Genomic DNA, 21,987 nt, shown 5'->3' with positions numbered 1-21,987 from the left:
TGATCTCGGGGGTTGTAAGTTTGAGCCCCACTTTGGGTGTGGAGATTACTTAAAAATAAAATCTTTTTTTTTTCTCAAGTTAGTTAACATACAGTGTGGTCTTGGCTTCAGGGATAGAACCCAGTGATTCATCTCTTATGTATGACACCCAGTGCTCATCCCAACAAATGCCCTCCTTAATGCCCATCACCCAGTTAACCCACCCCCACACCACCATCACCCCTGTTTGTTCTCTGTATTTAAGAGTCTCTGACAGGTTGCGTCCCCCTCTGTTTTTGTCTTATTTTTCCTTCCTTTCCCCTATGTTCATCCCCTAAGTTTCTCAATTTCCACATATGAGTGAAATCATATGATATCTTTCTTTCTCGGACTTATTTACTTAAAAATAAAATCTTGAAAAAAATTCCCATTTTTTAGATGAGGCTCCAAGAGGGTAAGTGATGATTTACCAAAGCACATAGTTTGCTATTACATATGGCTGATGAACGATGGAAACAGATTTCCCTAATTCCTCCCCTCTCTTCCTTGCCTCAAGTTCTATCCTGGGTTTAGGAACCCCAGTGGGGATTTGTCAGGACTAGAGTTGGGCTTTGAAGGTCTACAGCGTAGTAGAAGGCGCTGAAGAGCCAGCTGAGGTGGGACCCTGGGTGGGGAAGGAGCTGCCTATGGGAGAAGGAGCCATGGGTGTGGTTGAGGGAACCACTAGCCAGGCTTCCAAGGGAAGCCAGGCAAGCTGCCCTCTTCCCAGCTCTGGAGCAATGAATGGCACTCGTTCCAAAGTCAGACTCACCCACATTCTGGGAATTAACTCTCTTCCCCTTTCTGGCTATAGCATGTTTCAAACCCTTAAAGGGTTAAAGCAGCTTCCACGTGATTTTCCTATCACCCAGGTAACTTCGGTTGATGCTTTGTGCGAGAAAACGTGGGAAATAAATAAAAATCCCAAATAATTTCTCAGTACGTGCACCTTGCAATGCACCCCTCTTCGCCCCCACCCGCTGCAGGGAAGCACAACCCTTTGGGTAAATGGTGCCCGGGGGAGGGCCTCTGCCCGTTGTCAGGTGCGAGGGAGGGGCTGCCGAGAGTGTGGGGCAGTGGGCCGCGGGGAGAGCGGCCCTGCCTTCAGTCTCCCTCTTGGGCTCTGGGTGCAGCAGGTTCTCGTCGGGCCGGTGCCCCAGAGGGTTGGGGAAGAAGGAAACAAGTGGCCTGTGGGGAAGCAGGCCGCACACACCTGGCGCCCGGTGGAATGAAATCTTGATTAATTATTAAACTGAGTTCCCGCGGGAGGGAGCGGGGCCGCGGCGGCTGGGCGGGAATGGCAGGGTGGGGGCTGGGGGAGGGAGGAAGGGAGGAGGATTGAGGAGTGGGCGCGGGGGGCAGGTTCAGCCTCCAGGGACCCCGGCCGGAAGGAAGCCGACCCTCCTGGCGCGGGGCGGGGCGGTGGGTAATCGCTGAGAAAGAGTGGGTTTGCTGGCGCTCCCGGGGACCCCCGGGTGAGGGTGGGCGGAGAACGCTGCAGGAGGCATCCAGGGGGTGGAGGGAAGGGGCAGCGGGCGGGACGGCCCCCTCCCCTAGGGTCTTGATCCCAGAACAGAAGCCACTTGTTTTCCCAGGACTGGGGGAGGGAGCGGCCGGAGAGAGGAGGGGGCGCGCGGAGGGAGGGGCGCTGCTCGGGCTCCCCCACCCCTACCCGACTCCTCGGAAAGGGAGTGGGCCCCCGCGCGGGGCTCGGGAGGCGGAGGGGGAGGGGGCGCCCAGACAATAGGAGCTTGTGCCTTTAAGGCGGGGAGTCCGGGAGCCGGCGGGGAGGGGACTTCTGGATCCGGGGTAGAGGGCGGCTGCGCTGGCCAGCTAGGAGGGGGCGCGGGCCGGGCGGACTGCGGACAGCGGGAGGGACGGCCGGGACGCGCGGGCACGGAGCAGGACCGCGGGACGGCCGGCCGCCCGGCCGGAGCCCGCGGCGGTGGCGGGGCGGGGGCCCGGGGGAGGCGCGGAGCCCGGCAGGCAGGTGAGCCCGCGCGGAGGAGCGGTGGAGGGGAGCGGCGGCGCTGGGCGCTCGGGTCTCGGGGGGGGGGGGGGGGGCGTGAAGACTCCGCGCGGCTCCCGAGAGTGAGGATTTTTTGTTGGGGGCACAGAAGCGCGCGATGGGGAGGCTCGATAGTGTTTGGAGGCGAGCCTGAGGCCATTGGGGCTGGACTGAGAAATCGGGGAGGAGATGGGGGGCTCAAGGCTCCCACCCTCACCCCCTTCCTCCACCCGAAGCGAGTGCCAGGCTTGCTGGGACCCGGGGAAAGGCATGTATTGGGGGAGGGACTGGGTGAGGTTTTCGCAGGGGGGCTGTGGGGTGAGCCTCCGAGTTTGGGGTAGACTGTGATTGTGTTTAAGGGAGGAGGGCAGTCTGGGCGGCAGGAGGGAATGCCCTCTGCCTGCAGGAGTTCCCCCCAACTCCCCTAACCCCAGAGCTTGGCGATGAAAAGGGTGGTGTCACTGCCCGCTGCAGGGGGCCAGGGTGGGGAGCAGACTTTATTCTGAACGTGGCCTGACTGAAAACCTAGAGGTGGAATCCCGAGATGGGGACTCTTTCCCCATACCCTTCCCTTACTAGAACACCCCTGTGGGTGGAAAATCCTAGTGGGGGTTGTGTGCTTGGGTGTGGAAGTGGGAGCCTTCTGCGGTCTTCAGGGAGACTGAAGGCCGGGGAAGCCAGGCCAAGGCAATCCTGGACCTCCAGATACAGGCCTTGGGGGAGGCTCCTCTACATCTGGAAAGGCCTGGAATTGAGGCCCACTTCCCAGCATGGTGGGCGGTGCTGGCACTGAAGGGCCCTGCCTGGGCAGCGCCTTCTACCATGAACTTTCTGAAGTCACTTTAAATCCCCTGGAGCCTCCTTCTGCCAAGGAGGGCAGGGGCAGGGACAGACAGAGGTGGCCAGGAAGAGGGTTTGGGCAAAGCAGTGGGCAGAGCTATCCTTGGGGCTGGGCCTTGGCCTGCTTCAGACTCTGGGTCTCAAGCCGGAGGATCAGTGTTGGGAGGGACTTGAGGTCTGGGAGGTACTGGGCCTCCAACTGCCAAGCTGAATGGATGTGGCTCTGGCTGTGGGAGCTGGTGTCTGGAGCAGCACATCTGTGAGAGAGAGCAAGGGACTCAGGGACGGAAAGGGTTGGAGGCAGGGGAAGAGGGAGGTGGTCTGTGGTTCAGAGTGACGGATTATTTCTGGACAACGAAGGTTGGGGGACCATGTAGGGAAGTTTTGTGGCTTTGAGCAGTGCCCTCCCTTGTTCCTTGTCATACCGGCCTAGTCTGGGGTGCCAGGAGTGCTAGGAGCCTGGTGAGTTCTCCAAGGTGGGCAGTGGTGCTTGGGGTGGAGTCCCAGGTGGGGTGGTTGCAGTTAGTTGGACAGTTACATAACTCGGAAGCTAACCTCTTGGGGAGTCAGAGTGTTCTGGGGATGGTCATGCATTCTCCTGGACAGTGTCTGCCCCTTCCTCTGTGGGTATGAGCCAGATGCTAGGATGTGCTTCCAGGAGGCTGGGAACATGGCCAGAAACAGGTCCCTTGGGAACAGAGGTCTGGGCCATTTCAAGCGGGGGGAGGAATGGTTAATACAGGGCAGGGGACTGGCAAGTAGGAGGAGGCTGAAGCAAAATGTCACAGTAGGGGTGGTGGGAAACCTGCTTGCTCTGGGCTTTGTCTCCAGCAGCTCTGGGGACTGACAGCCAAGGACGTGGGGACTGATAGAACCAGGTGTCTGACTGGCTGGGGAGATGTGTGTTCTTGCTTGTGGCTCTTCTGTCTTTCCATTTCTTGGACGCTGGCAGAGTTTTGGGTTCAAAATGGTATAGGGTGGGGGAGAAGACCTCATTTATCGGGTGTGTGTTATGTGAAAGATACTGTTGGATTTTTTTCATGACTATTACTTTTCCCATTTTACAGATGAAGAAACTGATACAGGGAGATAGTAACTTGTTCAAGGCTGTGCAGCCAGCATGTAATTACCCTAAGGTTTGAAGCCTGGTCTTGCTCCAAAAATTGTGCTTCTAATGAAGTATTTTGAAGAGCCAGGCTTCCTTTGGTGACTTTTTCCAAATGCCAACCTGACCCAAAGTCTTGGATTTCTGATCTGTCCCTCCAGAGGGTGCTGTTGGTGATGTTAGGAGGGCACGGTGCTCTGTGGGATAAGGGAGAAGGGATGCTGAGAGAAGTTGGCTGAGAGTGATCCAGGGATGTGGGTCTCTAGCATGCAGAGAGGTCCCCAGTCTGCCTTCTGTTTAGTGGGCCTCTGGGTGTCTGCTCAAAGTGCCACTTGTCTGCCTTGAGCTGCTGATCCTGTGGGCATTACTCCCTCCTCCCCCCCCCCCCCCCCCCCTCCAGTGAGGACAAATGTCAAGGCTGCTAGCTCTGAAGGTTTAAATACAAAGAGCCCCAGGGTGCCCTGTGGGCATGGAGGAGTGTGGCCCTGTTAGAGACACAGGCATCTGTGGACGAGAATGCTCTCATCCACACTTTCTCTTGAGCTGCTCTCAGCTAGGAGACACATTGAGGGTATTGTCATAGAGTCCTCCCCACCCCAGTTGAAGGCACTACCCTCCAGGAGATCTGGGGCTGATTTGGTGACCTAGGATCTCTTTAACTTGGGCCAGCTGTATAGAACTGCTATGGACCTTGTTTTCTTCCTTCCTTCCTTCCTTCCTTCCCCCTGTCAAATCTGTGTGCAAGGTGGCCACAGGAGCAGTTTCGCAGGGCTTTGGTGAAGATCAGATGGAATTGGGTATGTGAAAGGGACCTCGAAGAGTTTAAAGCACAGAGAAAATATTATCTACCCATCCACTCTAGGAACACTTATTTAGACCCTATTAGATGTTTGCAGATACAGCAGGGAGCGAAATGGGCCCAAATCCCTGCCTTCATGAGGCTGACATTCCAGTGAGGAGAGACAATGAACAAATAAGGAAAATGTATAGAATGGCATTTGCTGATAAGAGCTGTGGAGAAAAATAAAGCATGAAGCTGGGAAGAAAGATAGGGAGCTCCAGGAAAGGGGGTTGCTATTTTAATAGAACGGTCAGGGAAAGACTCACTGATAAGGGAACACTTGAGCTGTGACCTGGAGGAGCTCTTAGTCCAGGCAGCGGGCACCGCAGTCCCAGGCCGCCCCGTGCATGGTGTGTTGGGGACCAGCAAGGAGGCTAATAGAACTGGAGTGCGGTGAGAAAGATGAAGAATCATAGGATTATCACTCTTTATTATTATTACACAGTAGCTGCTCTATGCCAGTGCCCTTGAGCTTTCTCTCTGTCTTTTCAACATACATTTCTCGAGTCCTTACCATGAGCCAGGCTCAGTACTCGGTGCTGGGGGTAAGGTGCTGAGCAAAACAGAACAATCCCTACCCTCACAAAAGTTTATAGTGAGAGGGGTGGGGACACATGAACAAGGGGCAATTTAATTGTGATAAGTACTATGGAGGAAATGTACAGAGGGTAAACAGGGGGCCAAATTTAGTGTGGGTGGGGGAGCTGGGACATCTTCCCTGAGGAAGTTCCATCTAAGCTGTGACCCGAGGGAGAAGTTGAATTTGGCTTGGTGCAGTGTGCATGGTGTGAGTACGATGAGGAACAATGTAGAAAGAGATTCCCTTTTGTATAGAGGTCACCGATTGGCAGCTCACAGGCTGAATTCATTCCATAGACGTGATTTATTTGGCTTGCAGTGTTGAAAAATGTGAGTTACTTGCCAGCATTTAAAACTCAGGAGATGTCATGTTAAAGTGTACATTTTTTTCAGCTTCTGTTGAAAATCAGAAGATCAGGCTCCACTGGGATGCCGGTGCCGGCTATGTGCTGGTGTGGTACCTGCCCCGGTGCTCGGGAGTGGACTTTTCAGTTCCTTCCAGACCTCCTTTGCTTATTGACACAGGCACTCGAGCTTGTAACCACCAAGAAATCAGTGCTTTTTAGGGAAGGGGTGAATGTTGAAGTGTACTGCTTTGGAGTCCGGCAGATCTGGGTTAGAATCTTGGTTCCCACACCTCCGTGGCTGCTTGATGTAGGGCGAGTTACCCGCCTGCTTCTGTCTCGGTTTCCTCACCTGCTGAATGGGGATCCTGTCGTCCTCCTCCATACTTTTATGTGAGTGGTATGTCGGAAGCGTTTAGCTTGGCTGTGGAAGTACTTGGTTTATGTAGCTACTGGTGGCGGTAGGCCGTGACGGTGGTGTTAATACCAACTCGTTCCCTTCTCTCAGCAGCATGTCCTGGTTTAGTGGCCTCCTGGTCCCCAAGGTGGATGAACGGAAAACAGCCTGGGGTGAACGCAATGGGCAGAAGCGTCCACGCCGTGGGACTCGGACCAGCGGCTTCTGCACACCGCGCTATATGAGCTGCCTCCGGGATGCACAGCCCCCCAGCCCCACCCCTGCAGCTCCTCCTCGGTGCCCCTGGCAGGATGAGACTTTCATGCGGAGAGGTGGCCCAGGCAAGGAGCCGGGGCTGCGGGCGGTGGCCCTCGGCTTTGAGGACACTGAGGCGATGGCGGCGGTCGGGGCAGCCGAGGTGGCACCCGACGTGGCAGCCCGGGGTAGGCGGTCTTGCTGGCGCCGTCTGGCCCAGGTGTTCCAGTCCAAGCAGTTCCGCTCGGCCAAGCTGGAGCGCCTGTACCAGCGGTACTTCTTTCAGATGAACCAGAGCAGCCTGACGCTGCTGATGGCCGTGCTGGTGCTGCTGACGGCCGTGCTGCTAGCCTTTCATGCTGCACCTGCCCGCCCTCAGCCTGCCTATGTGGCCCTACTGGCCTGTGCCGCCGCCCTCTTCGTAGCGCTCATGGTGGTGTGTAACCGGCACAGCTTCCGCCAGGACTCCATGTGGGTGGTGAGCTATGTGGTGCTGGGCATCCTGGCAGCCGTGCAGGTTGGGGGTGCCCTGGCAGCCAACCCCCGCAGCCCCTCTGTGGGCCTCTGGTGCCCCGTGTTTTTTGTCTACATCACCTACACGCTCCTACCCATCCGCATGCGGGCGGCTGTCTTCAGTGGCCTGGGCCTCTCCACCCTGCATCTGATCTTGGCCTGGCAGCTCAACCATGGTGATGCCTTCCTCTGGAAGCAGGTGCGTAGTCAGGAAGCAGGCACAGGGTAGTGGCTGGGGGCACCAGGCCGGGAATGAGAAGGGGTCTGGTAATCGAGGGTGGGTGGGGACTGGGTGTAGGGATGTCTGGTTGTGTCCAAGAGGAAGGGCGGATGATGGGAGGTGAGGTTTCAGGGGTCGGCTCCATCTGGGATCTGGAGCAGAGGGCACTGCTGAGGAGAGGGAGGGCCCCAGGACCCAGCTTGTACTCTCACCAAGGGCCACGGTTTACAGCTCTTTGGCCTGAGGCACCTGAAATCGTGTAGCCCATAGATCTGATGTAGGGCTGGAAGTGGGAATGTGATGTTTAGCCCCAGGGCAGGAGTGGGGTTGAGAGAGCAGTGTTGGCGACATCTCTGGCCCCCCAAGTCGATACATGAGACACAGGCCTTGGTGCCATTCCTGAAAAGCAGCTCCAGGTGGTGACCTGGAGGGAGCAAGCGGGGTTTGGGTGGAGTTAGCAAGAGAGGAGTTGCTTCTCTCCTGGACCAAGGCAGTCTCTAAAAGGACGCGGAGGGTGATAAGTAGGATTCATTTTCTCCTGGGCTGGGAGTGGTTTGAGTGGGGTTGGAAGAAGGGCATCAGGGTCTGATCTCCTCCTACCCTCCTCCCACTGAGCACCAGGGGTCTGGCAGCCCTGCCTCGAGGTTCTCTGCCCATGCCAGCTATTGCATCTGGGTTCTGAGTGGTGCGTGGGGTGGGGCTTGACAGCATGGTATTTGAGTGAGAAATCAAGGCTTGGCTCCAGGCAGACCTGGTTGTCCAATGGGCTGCGTTCTTTTCTGTGAGCTCTTAGACAACTAACCTTACTTCTCTCCCAGCCTTCTTCCCAGTCTGTAAACGTGGGATAAAAATAGTATCTACCTCATGATGTTGCTGTTAGGTCTCCACCCTCTCCCAGAGTGGAGTAGAACCCGACAGGGCAGGGTTCTCACCTGGGGGCAGGGAGGTGTGGGAGTGCTGTAGGGGATGGTACTCAGGGAAGGGCCCTCTCAGAAGTCCCTTTCAGAGAGACAGGAGCATGTGGAGTTGGCCATCTCAGGTCATCCGCTTGACCAGGGAGCAGAGACCAGGACATCTTGCCCAGCTGATCTTCAGGGGCTGCTCTAGATACGGCCCCTAACCAACACACCTCATGATCCCTGTGCTGGTACCCTGATATTGAGGGTGTCTGTCTTGCTCAAGTTTTGAGGGAATTGGCCTCTGCCTTGTCTAGGGTTTGTGGCCTGTAGCCCACCCTAGCCCCACCCACAAAGAGGAAGTTGCCTGGGGCTCCCAGGGTGAGAAGCTGGGTGCTCTGGCATGATGCCCTTCTCCGCCCAGCTTGTGCTCCGGAACAGAACGTACCTTTTTAAAAGTAACTTTATAGCCCATTTGTTTGTGGAGCACGCACCCACAAGGCAGCCAGACCTCTTAAAGGGCCAGGGTCTTTCTGTCCTTGCGGGCCCCCCACTTCTCACCAGGTAGCTATTGTGCTGGGCTTTGGAGTTGGACTACCCTCCTGGGGAAGGAAGAGCTTGGAGGAAGCCAGCTCTCTGGCTGGCTAGGGGTAGGTGGGTGTCTCTTCCCTGCTTTAGCTGGCATGGTGCCCAGAGCCAGGCCCAAGGCTTGATTGGGGAGGTGCGGCCCCATGGAGGCCAGGACTCTGCCAGCCTCCTGCCTCCCCAGGGGCACCCAGCTGCAGCCTTACCCAGTAGGTCTCAGCATGCACGTTCTTGGGGTGAGGGGAGAAAGTCACCCCTGCCCCTGTGCCAGTCCTTAGAGCCAGGGTTGCCCATACCCCTTCTCTGAACTAAGAAGGATTCCCTGTGTTCAGTTGGCCTATGGGTGTCTGGATGGTGTGGGTCTGTGGCCTCCTTTCTAGGCTCCTTGGGCAGCCCCTTTCCAGATCCAGCCCTGCTCATGGGAAGGAGGCTTCGTTCTCCTCTGACCCACTCATTCAGACACATTGAGCAGTTTCACCCAGTGACCCTGGCGCAGCCTGGAATCTCCTCTAGTGCCCTGGCATCCATTTTTTCTCACAGTGGGATAGGGGTCTGTGTACAGATCTATTTCAGTCTCTCGTCCCCCTTCCCCTTCCCTCCACCATGACTCACTTTTTCCTCTTGGGCTCCTGGGGCCAGGAAGGGAAGTTGCCTGGTTTACCCCCCCTTCCCTTCTCCCCGACTGGGGGCTATTCTTAGAAACTCCTGAGGGAGATAATGTGCCCCCCTCTTCACCCCTGCTGCTGGGAGGGGGGCCCTTGTGAGCTGGACCGGGAAGGAAAGCTGGGAGGCCAGTCCTAGAGGGTCAGAGCTAGAAATAGCTGGGGGTTTGCTGAATCTCCCCCTCCATTTTACCTAAGAAAATTGAAGCTGAGGTCCCAGAGATGAACTGACCTTCCCAAGTTTGCAAGACTGGTTCTGGTTCTGGGCAGAGCCCAGAATTCCTTTCTTCCAGTTGGTGCTCTTTCCCTCCCTTCTCCCCAAACCAGAGCCCTGCCCCAGCCAACTCGGGTGGAGCCACAAGTGCCAGGTTAACCCCTGAATTTCCAGAAACACTGAGGCCAGCTTTTCTTAGACATGCTCTCCAGTCAATGTTACTACTGATGCTGATTGAGAGGTGATCATCCTGAGATCAGGGTCCTAGGGCATGGGGGCTGGCTGTGCCAAGTATTGGGGGTGCTGGGCATGGTGGCAATACTTCCTAGTTAGGAAGAGTTTTTCATGATAGTCGAATTGATGACTCCCAAGCCTGGGCTATGGGGCTGGACCTCAAGAGCTTGGGTGAGTGGAGTAAGCAGGAATCTTGGAAATCTGGAATGTACCAGCAGTAGGGTTTGGACAGAGGCTTTGGAGTCTGACTGTCCTGGATTCACGTCCCACACCAGCCACTATTAGCTGTGTGATCTTGGGCAAATTACTTAGTTTCTCTGTGCTTGAGTACCTCACCTTTAAAATGAGATAGTTTCACTTCATAGAGTTGTAGGAAATCCATTAGTTACTGTATAGGAGGCAGCTATAGAAACCAGCCATATTGGAGACAGCCAGCAAATTAGTTCCAGTGATTATAATAATAATTATTATTTTATCAAGTTATGTCGGAGCAGGGAGGAACCTTAGAAATCTTCTTATTGTCCCGCTCCAGGTTCTAGATGAGCAAACAGAGGCCCAGAGAGATGAGATGACTTGTCCTGGGCATTCACAGGAGGATATAGAGCTCGAGTCTCCTGGGTGTTGTCGTGTGAGGAGAACCACATGCAGAAGGAGCAGCATTTGTCTTTTGTTTGGGCTGATTGTGGGGCAGGAAGTCATAGTGTTCTGGGCCCTGGCCCCATGACCCACCTTGCCCTGGTTGGTGCTTCTGCTCCCAGGAGTTGTGAGAAGCTCTCATTTCTAGCTGTGGAGTGATCCAGGCAGGGGTCCAGAGTCCTGTGGGAGAAGAAGGAAGTGTATTACAGGGGTGGGGAGAGCTTGGGGACAGACAGGGCACAGGATCCGGGCTTCCTTCCCGAAGCAATGCATCCACAGAGAGGATAGCAATTTGCACCTGTGCGTAGGTGGGGGGTGGTCACCATTCTGCCTCTGCCACCCTCTTGCAGCTTGGTGCCAACATGCTGCTGTTCCTCTGCACCAACGTCATCGGCATCTGCACACACTATCCAGCTGAGGTGTCTCAGCGCCAGGCCTTTCAGGAGACCCGTGGTTACATCCAGGCCCGGCTGCACCTGCAGCATGAGAATCGGCAGCAGGTGGGGCTGTTCTCCCTGTCCAAGGCCTTCCCCCACCTCACCCCCAGATAACCTGTATGCTAGATCTGCTGCCTTGTACCACTCCATGGAATAAGTCTGAATGGTTCCCCCTGATTGTGCACAGCACAAGCCCTGTGACACTGGGGTTCCTGTCCTGTCTGAAGGTGGGAGGGCGTAAATGGGAGCATGAGTGGGGGGTTGCGTGGGGGTGGTCAGAGAGGGCTGGGAGGTATATCTGCTGTAGACTGTAATAGGGGAGGTCCAGAAGGGAAGCTCAGGTCTCCAGGGGGGTCTGGGAGGCCTCTGGGGTTGTGGAGGCACCAGGAGGAATTACAGTATGAGGCTAAGAAGATAGTGGTGCCCTGTTGAAACTACTGGTCTAGGAACGGCTGCTGCTATCAGTGTTGCCCCAGCACGTTGCCATGGAGATGAAAGAAGATATCAACACAAAGAAAGAAGACATGATGTTCCACAAGATCTACATACAGAAGCATGACAATGTCAGGTAGGGTTGGGGGTGGGAGGATCCCAGGAGGGATGGGGGGACCTGGGAGTCTTTGAGGGCCACGTGGCCCTTCCATCTTCTCCCCATTGTCCACAGCATCCTGTTTGCAGACATTGAAGGCTTCACCAGCCTGGCATCCCAGTGCACTGCGCAGGAGCTGGTCATGACCCTGAACGAGCTCTTTGCCCGGTTTGACAAACTGGCTGCGGTGAGGGTGCTGGGGCTGGGGGGGGGCAGGGCTGCATGTGGTGAGAACATAGCCTCATTGGAGCGGCCTGGGAGAGTGGGCTAGATGGTGACTCAGTGAGGGTGCTGGGTGGGCAAGAGAGTGGGAGTGACTGTCTCCAACTCTCTCCCCTTTAGGAAAATCATTGCCTGAGGATCAAGATCTTAGGGGACTGTTACTACTGTGTGTCGGGGCTGCCGGAAGCCCGAGCAGACCATGCCCACTGCTGTGTGGAGATGGGGGTGGACATGATCGAGGCCATCTCGTAAGCAGTGTCCCTCCCAGGCTCCCTGGAACTGAGGATGCCCCCACCAGCTCTTACCCTTTGATGTGTCCTTGGGATTTTTTTCTCAGTTTTGGCTGTTTCTCTGTTTTGGAGATCCATCGCCTGGGAGGGGAATGGATCTTTCTTCAGCTTGTGCACTTTAGACTCCAGCCAGCCAGGCAGGGTAGGGGAGCCATGGTGAGGGGATTTGGGCTGGTGAGAATGCTAGTTGAGCAAGCCTAAGGGGAGAGCAGTGACTCCTCCCTTTGTAGCTCAATTCCACAGGATGCTGGTGAACACAGTTCTCAAACATTTGTCCTTGAGACCCACGCAGCCTTTTGCCCGTGTCCAGCCAAGGCTGTGTTCTCATGTCTGGCATCTGGGTCTGTCCCTGCCTGCTTGGCTCTGAGGGGAGTGAAGGGCCTGGGTTCTGGGCTGGGGGTGGGGATGTCTGTGCCAGAAGCTGAGCCGGAGCCGCCTCCTCCCAGGCTGGTGCGTGAGGTGACAGGTGTGAACGTGAACATGCGCGTGGGCATCCACAGCGGGCGTGTGCACTGTGGCGTCCTTGGTCTGCGGAAATGGCAATTCGATGTGTGGTCCAATGACGTGACTCTGGCCAACCACATGGAGGCGGGGGGCCGGGCCGGGTGAGTGTCGGGTCTGGGTGGCCAGGGATGGGAGTGAGGTGGGCTAGCCCAGGTCTCACCTTCCTATTCCCTCACAGCCGCATCCATATCACTCGGGCCACGCTGCAGTACCTGAATGGGGATTATGAGGTGGAGCCAGGCCGTGGTGGTGAACGTAATGCATACCTCAAGGAGCAGCATATTGAGACCTTCCTCATCCTGGGAGCCAGCCAGAAACGGGTCAGTCCAGGGTGGGGGTGGGGGTGGGGGCAGGCAGGGAGAAGGGCAAATGCAGGGAGCAAACAGACATCTTGTCTGGGACCCTCTTTTGATACTGTGCCCGTGCTTCCTGCACAGAAAGAGGAGAAGGCCATGCTGGCCAAGCTGCAGCGTACACGGGCCAACTCCATGGAAGGACTGATGCCACGCTGGGTGCCTGAGCGCGCCTTTTCCCGGACCAAGGACTCCAAGGCTTTCCGCCAGATGGTGAGGGGTCCACAGCACTAGGACCTGAGGCCTCACCTTCCTAACACGCTGTGCCCCTCTTCCCTCTTTGGCCTTCCTTGTTGTGGCTCATACATCTCCGTGTATGACTTCTGGTACTGGGGGCAGGAGGGGTGACTTCATAACAGGGGTCCTAAGCCCCTCCAAAGTACACGGGGGGAACACTCAGCACAGTGTTGGGAATGGGGAAGGGATTGTGGAGGCGAAGATGGTCTGCCCTTCACCCCATTGCACACTTTGTCCCTTTCTCCAGGGCATTGATGATTCCAGCAAAGACAAGTAAGTCAGGTTATTGAGGAGGGAGGAAGGGGAGGGAGAAGGCACTTACACCCTGGGACAGGGCTGTGGGGGAGCCGAGATCCCCCCTCTTTCCTGGACTGTAGGTGTGTCGTGTGGGAGTAGGTGCCACACAGCTACTCCATTCTTTGGGTGCTGCCCATGCCCTTCCTTTCTCATTGCCTCTCACGTGGTAATGCTCATGCCCCTGGTGAAGCCATGTCCCCTGCCCTCAGCCGGGGTGCCCAAGATGCCCTGAACCCTGAGGATGAGGTAGATGAGTTCCTGGGCCGTGCCATCGATGCCCGCAGCATCGATCAACTACGGAAGGACCATGTGCGCCGCTTCCTGCTCACCTTCCAGAGAGAGGATCTTGAAAAGAAGGTTTGCCCCCAAAGGCTAAGGGCAAAGGGGGATGAGGGCCGGGGTAGGAGGGGAGGTTCAGAGGGGGAGGCTGAGCACAACTGAGGGATCAGCAGGTTTTTTGAGGATTGGGGGTGACCACAGGGCACAGTGGGGATTCCTATTAATTGAGCCACTGCTTGCCCCTACTTGAGGCCCCTGGCAGTGGCCTGCCTCCCCCAGGGCAGAGCCCAGCCCCCAGCTCAGCCTCTTCTCCCTCAGTACTCGCGGAAGGTGGACCCCCGCTTCGGAGCCTACGTAGCCTGTGCGCTGTTGGTCTTCTGCTTCATCTGCTTTATCCAACTCCTCGTCTTCCCACAGTGAGAGCCCCGCCCTTCCTTGCTCTGTTTCTCTTCCCTCCACCACTTCCCAGAACCTTCTTAAACACCCATGCAAGCTCACAGTCCTGGGAGCCTGTACCCTGCCAATCTGGGGAGTGGGACAAGGATGCCCAGGACTTCCAGAGTAACATTTTCCCTGGCCCTCTTCTGCCCTAGTTCAACTCTGCTGCTTGGGATCTATGCCAGTATCTTCCTGCTGTTGCTGATCACTGTGCTGACCTGTGCCGTGTACTCCTGTGGCTCTGTATGTTGGGGGTTCTTCCAGGGCTGGTTGGGGAGGGCAATCTGGGCCGGGGCGGTGAGGAATCATGCAGGGAGAGGGAAGAGAAGGCCAGGCCTCCCTTACTGGGCCCCATCCCTGGTTGGCCTTACCCCTTGGCTGACACAGTCTCTAACTCTCGGTCTCTTGCCTGTCTGCAGCTCTTCCCCAAGGCCCTGCAACGCCTTTCCCGCAGCATTGTCCGTTCTCGGGCACACAGCACTGCGGTTGGCATCTTTTCAGTCTTGCTTGTGTTCACCTCTGCCATCGCCAACATGGTAAAGGTCAAGTGGGGATTCTTCTACCCCTCCTCTATGCCAAGCACTGCTCTGGGCTTTGGGGCTACAGAAAGGAAGAAGACCCATTTCCTGCCCTCCAAGAGGTTGAGGGGGTGGGGTTAACTCTAGTCCCCCATTCTCCTTGCTCTCCCCATCTCCTGTCATCCTTTAGTGAGAACTTTGACCTCCAGGGTATAAGGCACTGAGGCATGGCCCTTGAGCCCCTCTCCTCCATGCGTACCCTGATATGCCTCCCTCAACTTTTGCAGTTCACCTGTAACCACACCCCCATACGGACTTGTGCAGCCCGGATGCTGAATGTAACACCTGCTGACATCACTGCCTGCCACCTGCAGCAGCTCAATTACTCTCTGGGCCTGGATGCTCCCCTGTGTGAGGGCACCGCACCCACTTGCAGCTTCCCTGAGGTGTCCAAGCCGTGTTCAGGCGGGATGGGGTGGGGGGTTCCTAATCAGTACTAGTTATTGACTCCTCTGTGCCAGACCTGCTGACAGGCAATGGGGACCCAGGATCTCACCAGAGTTCCTACTGGAGGAACATCTAGGGGTCCTGGAGTGGTGTGGGGCTGGCTGTGGAAGGTGAAGGAGGTTTGGGTTTGAGGTTGTGGAGGGGAGCTTAGGTCAGGCAGGGAAGTGCGGTGCTTTCCTGAATGGGTGGGGGAGGGCATGACTTCTGTCTTCGTCCAACACCACCTCTGCCATTGCTCCCCAGTACTTCGTTGGGAACATGCTGCTGAGTCTCTTGGCCAGCTCTGTCTTCCTACACATCAGTAGCATCGGGAAGTTGGCAATGATCTTTGTCCTCGGGCTCATCTATTTGGTGCTGCTTCTGCTGGGCCCCCCAGCCACCATCTTTGACAACTATGACCTGCTGCTTGGTGTCCATGGCTTGTGAGTTTATCCTCAATCCCTTTAATCCCCTGTGAGCTTCCTGACCCTTCTGGGTCACTGTGATTTTTCTGGTCCCCAGGCCTCTTGTGCCCTCGCAATGTCACCACTCACACTCCTCACCTTTAGGGGGAAAAGAGGCAGTAGAGGAGCTCCCAGCATATGACCCCTGACCGTCACCCCAAGGAAACCCCAGTCTTGGGAAGTCCCTGTGTCTTTAGGCTAGACATTTAAAGAACTCCTTCTCTCATTTGCATGGTGCTTTCATACCCATTCTCTTAGGCCACACAGCTGCTTGGTGGCAGAGCCCTGGCTAGGAACAAAAACTTTCGACTCCTGATTAAGGGCTTTGCCTGGGACACCACACTGGCTTTTCCTCTGCAAACCCCATCGAATAGCTCTGTGTAGTAGGAAAAGCCTCTGGAGTCCACTGGGTTTGAACCCCACTCTGCCTCTTGTTAGCTATGTGACCTTAGACAGGTAAGTTAACTTCTCTGAGCCTCAGTTTCCTCATCTGTAAAATAGCAGTGGCACCTAGATTGTAGATGGCTGTAGAGATTACAGTGATATTTGTTGAAGCCCTACTCCAAGCCAGGTGCCACGCTAGGCCTTTTGTGTGCACTATTTAGATCTTGTCCCTCTTTTACTGATGAGGAAACAGGCCTAGAGTTAAACATCTTGTTCCAGGTCACAGAACTGGTAAGTGGAGGAGCTAGGAGTGGAACCTTCTCATAACCTCTGCTCTTAATGAGTTAATATAAGCACAAGCCCTGGCCCTGTGCCTTATTTTGTGCTATGTGCTCAGTAAATGCAGTTTCTGTCTCCCCTTCCCTGCCCCCACCCAGCAACCCAAGAACTGATGACTTTGTCTCTTGTATCTTCCTGCCAGGGCTTCTTCCAATGAGACTTTCGACGGGCTGGACTGGTAAGTGAGGGCTCTGGGGCAGGAAAGGGCAGGACTGCCACATGTCTCTTGCAGACACTGAGCTTGACTCTGCTTACCCTCAGCCCAGCTGCAGGGAGGGTAGCACTCAAATACATGACCCCCGTGATTCTGCTGGTGTTTGCTCTGGCGCTGTATCTGCATGCCCAGCAGGTGGAATCAACTGCTCGTCTGGACTTCCTCTGGAAACTGCAGGTGACTGAGTGGGCCTCTGGGGCAGGGGGAGGATCCTGGGGACAGAATCTGGGTCAAGCCAGACATGCATCTTGTTAGCTGGCCAAGGCTCAGGCCGCACCAAGCCCACCCTGGCCCCAAGCCTTCTGTGTGCCCATCCCCTATCCCTGCCTCATTCTGTCCCTGCCCCTATCACCCCTTTGCCTCTTCTTCAGGCCTCATCTGTCCATGCCTTTCTTCTTCCCCGTGATTCCCTCTGATGCCCGTCTCCAGGCACTGGCCACTGCACCTATCTCTTGTGAATGTTGGGCAGTGGGTGATGGGTGTGGTGTCCACAGGCAACAGGGGAGAAGGAGGAGATGGAGGAGCTGCAGGCATACAACCGAAGGTTGCTCCATAACATTCTGCCCAAGGACGTGGCTGCCCACTTCCTGGCCCGGGAGCGCCGGAACGATGAGCTCTACTATCAGTCGTGTGAGTGTGTGGCCGTCATGTTTGCCTCCATTGCCAACTTTTCTGAGTTCTATGTGGAGCTGGAGGCAAACAATGAGGGCGTCGAGTGCCTGCGGCTGCTCAACGAAATCATCGCTGACTTTGATGAGGTACTTACCTGGTTGGTTGGTGCTGGCAGAGCGCCTAAGGGAGACTAGCCGGACCAGGGCAGTGGAGAGAACTTTGGATAGGAGGGCCAGCATTGGAGGAGGCGTGGCTGGATTGGGAGGAGGAAGGGAGGTTTGATGGGACCCAGAGATGTTAGGGTAGGGGTAAGGGTAGGTACGGCAGAAACAAGGACAAGGACCCTTGGTGTCCAAGGCAGTGAGGTCAGCCCCAGTGGGGCAGGGTCATCACTGCTGGGGATCAAAGGACATGAGGACCTGCGGAGAGGACAGGATAGGTACCGGGTGGATGTTACTGAATAAGAAGGCAGTAAACTGGACAGAACCTCATGAGCCCAAGTAAGCAAGATGGGCCCCTCAATAGAGAAAATGGAAGCAAATGTGAGGAAGTATCCTGAATATCCAGGTCAGGAATGGGTCATTTACTGTTCTGGAGGAAAGTCACTTCCCTCTGGTACTCAGTTTCCCAAAAAGTGAGGGTTAGAATAATTGACGGCTAATATCCCTTCTATAGTTCTGTGAGCTATGGAAGCTTTGTGAGCGAGCTTTGGAAGTTGGCCTAAAGCTGTATGCTTGAGTCCTGGCCTGGGGTTCTGATGGCTGCCTTGTAAAGGAGGCCTATTTTCCAAGTTCCTCCCTCAGTCCTGCACTAACTGGAAGACGGGACTCACTCACTAAAAGGATGGGAGCTGTTGAAACAGGGAAGGGGGGGATGAGGCCGAGGCATGGCATGAGTGAGCATTGGGCAGGGTGGGTTTGGCCTCTCTGCCTTGACAGCCAGGTCTCCCTGTGCTGTCCAGATCATCAGCGAGGAGCGGTTCCGGCAGCTGGAGAAGATCAAGACGATTGGTAGCACCTACATGGCTGCCTCAGGGCTGAATGCCAGCACCTATGATCAAGCGGGCCGCTCCCATATCACTGCCCTGGCTGACTATGCCATGCGGCTCATGGAACAGATGAAGCACATCAACGAGCACTCCTTCAACAATTTCCAGATGAAGATTGGTGAGATGGCCCGCTTGCCTGGCAGCTTTTTCCCAGGGCTGTTTCTGGGTGAGGCCAAGGAATCAGGCTGGGGATGGCATCACAGATTTCCCATCAGGAATCCTTTGGGATGTCCTTTTCTCTCACCTCCTAGCTCGTCTCATATTAAGAACAGAGATCATTGATTGAGGGCCTACTGTGTGCTAGGCACTGAGACATCGTAATCCTCACATCGTTATCCCCTTTTACAGATAGAGACTGACTCTCAGATTAAATAATTTGGCCAAGGCCAAACAACTAGTAGGTGGCTGAACTAGGATTCAGAACCAGGTTTATTTAAGCTCTAGTACCTGTACCCTCACCTATGGCCAGTCCAATAAGAGGTACTTCCTCTCAAATGTCCTAGGAGCTGATGGGCGGGAGTAATGGTTAACAGACTGGGTTCTGGACTCATAACTGGTTTAAATTCCGGTTGTTCCACCTACTGGCTTGTTTAGCAAGTTGCCCAACTCCTCTACGTTTCACAAGGTTATCTATAAAATGGGATGATACCTACCTTTTAGGGTTGTTGAAGGGATGAAATAATGGAATGCATAAAGCTTACCAGAGTGGTTGGCACTCAGAGCGAGCACTCAGTTGATTAGCTACTGTTAGAGCAATAGCTGTTTTAACTCAGGGGAGCTGCTCAGCTGACATACCCAGATCTTCCATTCTTTACAACCAGGACACTTGTCCCTTTGCCACTTTTCTTCTCTGGGTCCTTCTCAAGGTTCCAGGAGGGGGGATGACTCCCTGGGCTGACTCTGGAACATCCACTAGTCTGTTTCTTGCTGCTGTCCCCATCGCAGGGCTGAACATGGGCCCAGTCGTGGCAGGCGTCATTGGGGCTCGGAAACCACAGTATGACATCTGGGGGAACACAGTGAATGTCTCTAGCCGTATGGACAGCACGGGGGTCCCTGACCGAATCCAGGTGAGGGGGATGTGAGCAGAGGCTGGGAAGGGTATGGGTCCGGAGGGCTTCTGCAGGTCAGCTAGGACAGGGGTAGGGTGGCAGTGTTCAGTGGTTGGGGGTGTGTGGGATGGGGGGCTAGCATGACTAGAAACCCCTGGACCCCTGCAAATGCAGCAGGAAGGATCCCAGGCTAAGTGGGTTCCCCTCCCATCCCCCAGGTGACCACGGACTTGTACCAGGTTCTAGCTGCCAAGGGCTACCAGCTGGAGTGTCGAGGGGTGGTCAAGGTGAAGGGCAAGGGGGAGATGACCACCTACTTCCTCAATGGGGGCCCCCCCAGTTAGCAGGACCCAACTACACATTCAGCTGACAGGACCAAGGTGGGCATTTGAGTGGACTCTGTGCTCGCTGGGTGGAGCTGTGGCAGGGGGCACCGAGCCTCCAGACCCTGCTGACCACAAAAGGGAACCTCCCAGCAGGCTGTGCTTGGACCATGCTCGTCTGCCCTCAGGCTGGTGAACAGGGGGATACCAAGAGGATTATGCAAGTGACTTTTACTTTTCTAATTGGGATAGGGCTGTTCCCTCTCCTCTCTTCCAGCTTTTGGGAGCAGGGGAGGGGGCAGGGCAGCAGCAGAGGCAGCAGGGATTAAAATGGCAGCTTGCCATGCCTACCCTTTCCCTGTCTGTCTGGGTAACAGACTCAGGGCTGGGCCCTTCCTTTCCCTCTTTTTCCTGGGAATATTTTGTACAAAGACTGGGGCAGGCATGAGGAGTGCCTATTCCATGCTTGCCTCTGCTATGCCTGCATCCCCAGCACTGGCCTTGGATACCCCACCCCAGTCGGGTCTTCCTCCTAGGCACAGGGCAGACGAGGGAGATGCTCTGGGGACCCTGCTCTGTCCATATTTCAGGGGAATGTTTCCATTTGCCAAATCCTAGTCCCATGATCTGTCCCCAAAGGGGAACAAAGGGACTTCTGACAGCTCAGATCTAGCCCTAGTTCCTGCACAGCTCCAGGAAAAGGGGCATCTAGCCTCCTTTGGTACTGTGAAAACACCCAGCCAGAAAGCAAGCATGTATGTGGGGATGTCAAAAGGTCAGGAGCTGGAAGTTCACCTGTAGATGCCCAAGAGAGCAGGCTGGCCAGGGAGTGGGGTGGTACCAGACTCTTGATCTGAGGGCCCCACTGGGGTCAGGATCAGGTCACTCTGCCCCCATGCACTCTTGCTGTCTGCTGGCAAGGGGGCACAGAGCATCTCTACCCCTTCTGTTGCCAAATAGAAAAGGGTCAGGGCATGGAGGAGGGTGACCCTGATCTCAAACCTGTCCTCCCAAGTCTTGGCACTGGGGAGGGCCTGTATGTCTGTGTAATGTGTGTGCCTGTCAGCCTTTTTGTGTGTGTATCTGTTTCCAGGTCTGTGTGTGTCCTTATGGTTCTCCTCAGCTCTCCACCCTGGGTTGCCTCTCTCCTGTGGGCCTCTGTCTTCGGGGAATAAGGCAGGGTTTCTGATTTCAAGGGATGGAGAGAGACGCCTAGGTTGTACAGGAGTAGCATGGGGTGTGGCAGCAAGAGGAAGGTGGCCCTGGGGAGAGGAGTCCTTTTTGTGCCAAATCCCTAAGTGCCATTTGGGGGCCGTGTGTGCAGCATGACTGTCTCCCTGCCTGGGGCAGGGACCCAAGCGCCTGCTTGAGCCTCAGTGCTCCATGCACTTGAACTGTCTGGGTTTGGCGGGCAGAGCCTCAGGACTTTCCTGGGTTCCCCAGATGGTGGTATACTTTGGGACTGGGGTAGCATGGGATCCCTCTGAGGACCCAGATACTGGTACTAGGGGATGGGGCAAGGGAACCTGAAACTTGGCTTTCCCCAGCCTTCAGTCTCAGTCTAGCATGTTCCTGGCTCCCCAGTCTCCATGAAGCCTTCAAGGGCTGGAAGGAGGGTCAGGAGGTTGGACTCTAGATTCCCTTCCTATCTCTGCCTTCCTTTTACTCCTTTCCCTGCAACCTCCTTGCCACCTAACTTAGTTGGTGCCTTGGTTTCTCTGTCTGTCTGTACCTATTTAAGCCAGAGGCATTAGCCTGAATTTTGCTTGAAGATCATGTTGTGTTAAAGATGATTAGAGAGACAGAGAAGAGGGTTCCAGAGTTGCTAAGTTTGGGGAATGAAAGGGGTGGGTGGCACCCTTGCCCTTCCTCATGCCTTTTCTGACTCGAGCTCCTTGCAGAGGCCTGGTTTCTGGCTTGCACTGCCTGCCTTGGGGGATCTTGATGCATCAGTCAAGTGGGTCATCAGGCACTTCATTAGCTATGGCAGGAGGAGGGGAAAAGACTAGTTGGTCCAGAGAGAAGATCAACTCCCTCTCCCCAGACATATCCCTGGATGGGAAAGGGACTGCTTGGAGCCCTGGGGTGGGGATAGGGGTGTAAGGAGACCAGAGTGGGAAGACCTCAGTCTTGGGTGATTTGTCTTTGCTTCTTGTCAAGTGGGAGGGACCTGTCCAACACCCTGACTCCCCATACCACAGTGCCAGCCATGCCCTTTTCCTGGGCTACCATTGCCCCCTTTCTCACCAGTTGGTGGGGGAGTCAGTGGATGGGAGGCCCATGGACTTTGGTTTTATAATGTAACCACTGTGGGGGTGGGGGAGGGTGGTATACCATGTATTTCAGTGAAATATTTAATATATTTAAATATCAATAAAATCAAACTCTTTGTAAAATTCCCAGCTCTCTGAAGATGTTCTGGGCCCTGGGTTGGGTCAGAAGTGGCAGAGCCAGGTATAGGAGGCAGCCTTTCCTCTGTGGCTAGAGGGTTTCCTCTGGTTTTCTCCCTGCCAAGCTGAAGCTACAGTGTCTTCAGAGAGCATGACTACTCTAG

General features: G+C 55.4%; 1 protein-coding gene across 9 annotated transcripts; it reads left to right on the top strand.

Moving 5' to 3' along the window:
- Nucleotides 1-1,366: 1,366 nt before the first annotated feature.
- On the top strand, nt 1,367-21,829 carry ADCY6 (adenylate cyclase 6). Of its 9 annotated transcripts, none has more exons than XM_047868396.1 (22): nt 1,367-1,440; nt 6,247-7,099; nt 10,698-10,847; nt 11,231-11,352; nt 11,449-11,560; nt 11,716-11,843; nt 12,332-12,490; nt 12,568-12,709; nt 12,827-12,955; nt 13,227-13,252; nt 13,486-13,633; nt 13,874-13,971; nt 14,149-14,236; nt 14,413-14,529; nt 14,799-14,957; nt 15,262-15,440; nt 16,327-16,362; nt 16,446-16,575; nt 16,893-17,156; nt 17,972-18,176; nt 19,004-19,128; nt 19,329-21,829. In XM_047868396.1, exons 2-22 carry the CDS (start codon nt 6,248-6,250, stop codon nt 19,452-19,454), a joined length of 3,495 nt encoding a protein of 1,164 aa, XP_047724352.1. In that variant the 5' UTR covers nt 1,367-1,440; nt 6,247; the 3' UTR covers nt 19,455-21,829. The 9 variants fall into 9 exon arrangements, with proteins under 9 accessions (XP_047724352.1, XP_047724353.1, XP_047724351.1 ...); XM_047868397.1 differs by having other exon boundaries at nt 1,422-1,440; nt 6,244-7,099; XM_047868395.1 differs by lacking the exon at nt 1,367-1,440 and adding an exon at nt 1,877-2,008.
- The last annotated feature ends 158 nt before the right edge of the window (nt 21,830-21,987 follow it).

The sequence above is a fragment of the Prionailurus viverrinus genome, chromosome B4 (genome assembly GCF_022837055.1).
Source record: "Prionailurus viverrinus isolate Anna chromosome B4, UM_Priviv_1.0, whole genome shotgun sequence".
Taxonomy (NCBI): Eukaryota; Metazoa; Chordata; class Mammalia; order Carnivora; family Felidae; genus Prionailurus; species Prionailurus viverrinus.
This window is presented reverse-complemented; position numbering and strand designations above follow the sequence as displayed.

Coding starts and splice junctions, on each gene's coding strand:
- ADCY6 (XM_047868389.1), top strand. CDS start 5,821: ATGCCGGTGCCGGCTATGTGCTGGTGTGGTACCTGCCCCGGTGCTCGG. Junction 11,561..11,715: donor GGTTTGACAAACTGGCTGCG/GTGAGGGTGCTG, acceptor TCTCCCCTTTAG/GAAAATCATTGCCTGAGGAT. Junction 12,491..12,567: donor GAGGCGGGGGGCCGGGCCGG/GTGAGTGTCGGG, acceptor ATTCCCTCACAG/CCGCATCCATATCACTCGGG.